The sequence below is a fragment of the Silurus aristotelis genome (assembly GCF_946808225.1).
Source record: "Silurus aristotelis genome assembly, chromosome: 7".
NCBI lineage: Eukaryota > Metazoa > Chordata > Actinopteri > Siluriformes > Siluridae > Silurus > Silurus aristotelis.
The window spans coordinates 23,095,397-23,100,396 of NC_139580.1; the positions used below are offsets into that span (position 1 = coordinate 23,095,397).

Genomic DNA, 5,000 nt, shown 5'->3' on the forward strand with positions numbered 1-5,000 from the left:
ATCTTCATGCATCTTTGCACTGTGCTACTCTCATGATAATCTAATTGGATAACCATGTGAGTGAGCAGGTGTACAGGTATTCATATTGAACTAGCCGCTGAATCTGGTATATTGTTATAATGTTCCAATGGTATGTTATAAACTATAGTCAAATTATGACACCCAACTTCTCTACACTTGCCAATCACATAAACAGAGGTCGAAAGAGTAATAAAATATTCTACTCAATTAAGAGTAATCTTACTTCAGTGGAATTTTACTTAAGTACAAGTAAAGTTACCAGTCTAAAAATCTACTCAAATAAAAATAAAAAGTAGCTTCTTAAAAATTTCCTCGGAGTAATATTGACCTTTTTTAGCAGCGGGGGTGGGGTGGAGGATTCTACTGTAGTTTCCTAAAGGACAAGGCGATATACATCTCAAGCTGGTTGTTTTTAATTTAAGGAATACCTTAACAAATTAAAATGCAAAAAAGACTTGAGTCTGATGTAAATTCAATACTACTTTTCCTTGCAGGAAAAAAACCCTCCTGTTACAATGTTATATATAATAATGAGAGAAATCGCAAATGCAGATTCAGAATGTAAACAGATTTGATGGCCTTTTGCTTTTGGCTGGTTAAGTTTAGCAGTAGTTTCCAGGGTGCTTTTTTTCCTTGCGTTATTTATTTATTTATTTTTTACTCAGTATTGGACACGATTTTAAAGTTAAAGTACAATACTTCAAACAAAACATACTTAAATAAAAGTAAAATTAAAGATTTTAAAAACTAATTAAAAAAGTGGAAGAACACTACTCAATTACAGTAACTCAAGGAAATATAATTTTTTTAACTTTCCACCTTCACACATAAACGAAGGTGCCACAGACTCTCTCCTCCAATCCAATATAAGGATGTTTATTTTTCACACCACTAGCTCTCAATTACAGTACATCTCATCAATACGTTCTCTAAAAACTCATCTGTAAACAGTATTATGGGAATGCTTTCAGCAGGGGACAGACTTTATATCACTATGGAAAACATGTTGCATCCATAGGCCACGCCCCCAGCCAAACTCAACATAGTGTGAGTTCTAAATAGTTTAAAGTATGAAGTTGTTCCCAAAGATGAGGTCACTCACAACACACCAGTGCTGTATTTTCCCGGTCGCCGGGGCACCAGTTGACTGTTTAAATGCTAAATGGTTTGTCTTTTTCCTTCTCTGACAGGCCTGAGACGCAGCAGAAAGTCCCAACCGCTCCCCCTCCTCCCCCTCCTCCTCCACCACCACCACCACCCCAACCAGAGCCAGTAGCACCCCCAGAGCCAGAGGAAGAGATTTTGGGCTCTGACGATGAAGAACAAGAGGATCCGGCAGACTACTGCAAAGGTCCCAGCAAAGTCTCTACGTTCTGCTATCTCTCTCTCTCTCTCTCTCTCTCTCTCTCTCTCTCTCTCTCTCTCTCTCTCTCTCTCTCTCTCTCTCTCTCTCTCTCTCTCTCTCTATCTATCTCGATCTCTGTCTATCTTTTGCTCTCATTTGCAGAACTACTGAAATTGAATTTGGTAAATGATAGCTGCATACAGTACAGAGATACTGATAATGTCTCTTATCCTTTCAGGATTACACCGTCTATATATTATATATTTATCATACACCTGACACCTGGTGCTTTTTCTTTTGTAACTGTCTCATATAAATGAAGTGATTTGCTTAGAAAGTGCTTAGAAAATGAATTAGATCATTGGAAAAGTCAAATGTCAAAATGTATCATGAATCTATATCTTGATACACTGATCAGTCATAACCGTATGAGATTATAACATTATGACCAGTGAAGTGAATAACACTGATTATCTTTTCATCATGGCTCCTGTTAGTGGGTCGGATATTATTAGTCAAGTCAAGAAGCTTTTATTCTCATTTATACCATTTATAGCTGATGCAGTACACAGTGAAACGAGACAACATTTCTCTAGAACCTTGGTGCTACATTAAACAACATAAAGCTACAACACACAACATAAAGTTACATAACAAAACACAGAGCAAAGGACCAAATTAAGTGTCCTCACCACATAAAGTGCACCGTGTGCAACTGAGTGCAAACAGTGCTGAGAAAAAACACTGCAGACAGACAACACAAGACAGTGTGGGACATATACACAAAACACAAAATAGCACCAATCCGTAAATCTATTGTATAATATGGTTATACAATAATGTGCATAAGAGGACTATAAACGACTGTATTTGTAAACATAAACATATAAAGTGGAAAAAACAGCAGTAGCAGCAGTCAAGAGGTGCAAAGTAGCATATATATATAATTAACTATGAATCTAATATGAGTGGTGCAATGGATTGAGATGAGTAATGAGTGTGTGTTGAGTTTAGGTTGTACAGTTCAGTAACACACACAGTTGAGTGTGAGTGTGTGTGTGTGTCTGTGTGTGTGTGTGTGTGTGTGTGTGTGTGTGTGTGTGTGTGTGTGTGTGTGTGTGTGTGTGTGTGTGTGTGTAGTGAGTATTAGGCAGCAAGTGAACGTTTTGTCCTCAAAGTTGATGTGTTAGAAGCAGGAAAAATGGGCAAGCTTTAAGATTAAGTGAGTTTAACAAGGGCCAAATTGTGATGTCTAGACGACTGGGTCAAAGCATCTTCAAAACTGCAGCTCTTTTGGGGTGTTCCTGTCTGCAGTGGTCAGTATCTATCAAAGTTGTCCAACAGACAAGCTCCTGTAGCTTGAATTGCTGAAGAAGTTCATGCTGTTAATGCTCTATGGGTCAGGACTGTTTTGACAGAAAAAGCGGGACCAACACAATATTAGGCTGGTGGTCATAATGTTATTACCTGATCGGTGTATATTTATATTGTATCAAGTTGGACATAGAAACCCAATTGTAGCATGGCTGATACATCAGGGAGCTCTACATGTTAAAAACAACATGATATTTTTGATTGTTCTAAACAAAACAAAACAAGCTAATTCATTTTAACAGCACTAATTCTATTAACGCACAATTAATGCAGCGCGCATTATAAAAAATATAAATAAACAAATAGAGGTGAATTTAAAACCTTCAACACTATACATTTATTCGCGGCATCCTTTCTTTACTTAGATATAATAAATAAATAAATATTTTTTTTTAATCACTAAACATGTTTAACTGATGCGCCAAGACTCAAATCAAGCACCAAAATTCGCCATGATGTTCATATCCGGCAGTTTAAACCGTCCGTGTGGAAACATACTGTAGCAAAAAAAGTTTCGTTTGGTGTACTGATGATTTACGTAATTTAAAACAGAATCATTTCTTTAAAAAATTTACAATAATATTTTGTCTTCATGCTCTATGTTGAGTTTTGTTTCACTTATAATAAATATACATTTGCATAAAGCATCTATATTTGTCCATACCCATGTTGATTAGAGTATTAAAAACTTGAAAAGTATCAATTTTAAGGTATAATTTAGAACAGATAAAAATGTGTGATTAAGTTGTGATTAATTGAGTTAACTCATGACAATTATGCGATTGATCACGATTAAATATTTAAATCGATTGACAACCCTATTCTAAACTTTTTGTTTTGTTTGTCCCCCTCTCTCTCTCTCTCTCTCTCTCTCTCTCTCTCTCTCTCTCTCTCTCTCTCTCTCTCTGTCTCTCTCTCTCTCTAGGAGGATACCATCCAGTGAAGATAGGAGATCTTTTTAATGGGAGGTACCACGTGATCCGAAAGCTGGGATGGGGTCACTTCTCTACTGTCTGGCTTTGTTGGGATATCCAGTGAGTCATCTTGTGCATAAAACTTTAGCTCTTTGCAGACACACACACACACACACACACACACACACACACACACACACACACACACACACACACACACACTCACACACACTCACACACACACGCGCCCACTGAAACTCAGACTCAGTGTTGCCCAGCAGCTTCTTGTATGCCAGTATCTGTGTCCTAGTGTCACGTTTCGATGCCTGTCTCCGTTCGAACATCTTGCCGCTTTCTTAATTAGACTAATAGCTCATATATCTACCTGGAAACACACACCCAGCACTTAAAGTTTTTAGTGCAGCAGGTAACCACCTCACCTGCACCGTCTGCTCACCTAATAGGCTAACACAGCCCACATCCATGGATATACGTTCATAAACAAAACCCACACACAGTCGCTGAGCGACATCACAAACTGCCCATAAGATAATGTAATACTCCAGAAATCTTAGAGAGCCTTTTTAAAGAATTTTATCCACCACATTTGTGGCGTAAACATAAAAAGATTTCACTGTACTGAAACAAATAATGCGGAACCTATAGGATCAAAACTTACTTAGAAAGGAAGACTGCTGAAATGAAACAATTAATGAAAAGAATTATAGAATAAACAGACAAAAAAATTGCCTTTCATTTTTCTTCACATACAAGCATGAATTCATTAGATCATGAACTACTTTGATGCATTTATGCACTGATTCATGCAAAAAATCATAGTGATAGCTGCCTGACTAAAATCTAACCTCCTTAAATTCTTTAAGAAACAGACAGAATTTCAGTAGAACGTTTGGACGAGAGCACATCAATCATCACTAAATGCTATAACATGTATTGAAAAACTTTGCGACATGTGTAATGATCTGGAACCAACATGTGACATTTGGCACCAGCTAACGACACACATTCAGCACGTGCTGCTCTTCACACTCCTATTGGACAAAAATAGTGATGAGGTCTGTAAAAAACGTTTGAAGATCATGTTAAGAGAGGAACCAGATTTCGCTAGCTTAGTTTCCTATGATTTGATCAAGTTTTTGGACATACCACATACATACCACAGCAAATGGTATCAATTCAGTTTATTATCAAAATTTGCAAAAATGTCCACAATGCATCCACTCCATCAGATCCAAATGAAAAAGAGCACTTAGACTCTGTTCAGACAGTGCAAAAAGTTTTACAATGTTTAAATGGCCTAATAAAATACATTAATATCAAGACTT

The 5,000-nt window shown here is 37.0% G+C and overlaps 1 protein-coding gene across 7 annotated transcripts in view; it reads left to right on the plus strand.

The window, feature by feature from the left end:
• The window catches only part of srpk2 (SRSF protein kinase 2), an 80,085-nt gene that overhangs the window by 50,761 nt on the left and 24,324 nt on the right, over positions 1–5,000 (plus strand). For all 7 annotated transcript variants that reach the window (XR_014534286.1, XM_083546251.1, XM_083546254.1 and 4 more), the window contains 2 exons: positions 1,212–1,372; positions 3,666–3,774. Coding sequence is in view for 6 of the 7 variants with exons in the window: in XM_083546251.1 (XP_083402377.1) it covers positions 1,212–1,372; positions 3,666–3,774 (270 nt within the window). In the remaining variant the exon portion in view is untranslated. The remainder of the gene's footprint in view (positions 1–1,211; positions 1,373–3,665; positions 3,775–5,000) is intronic.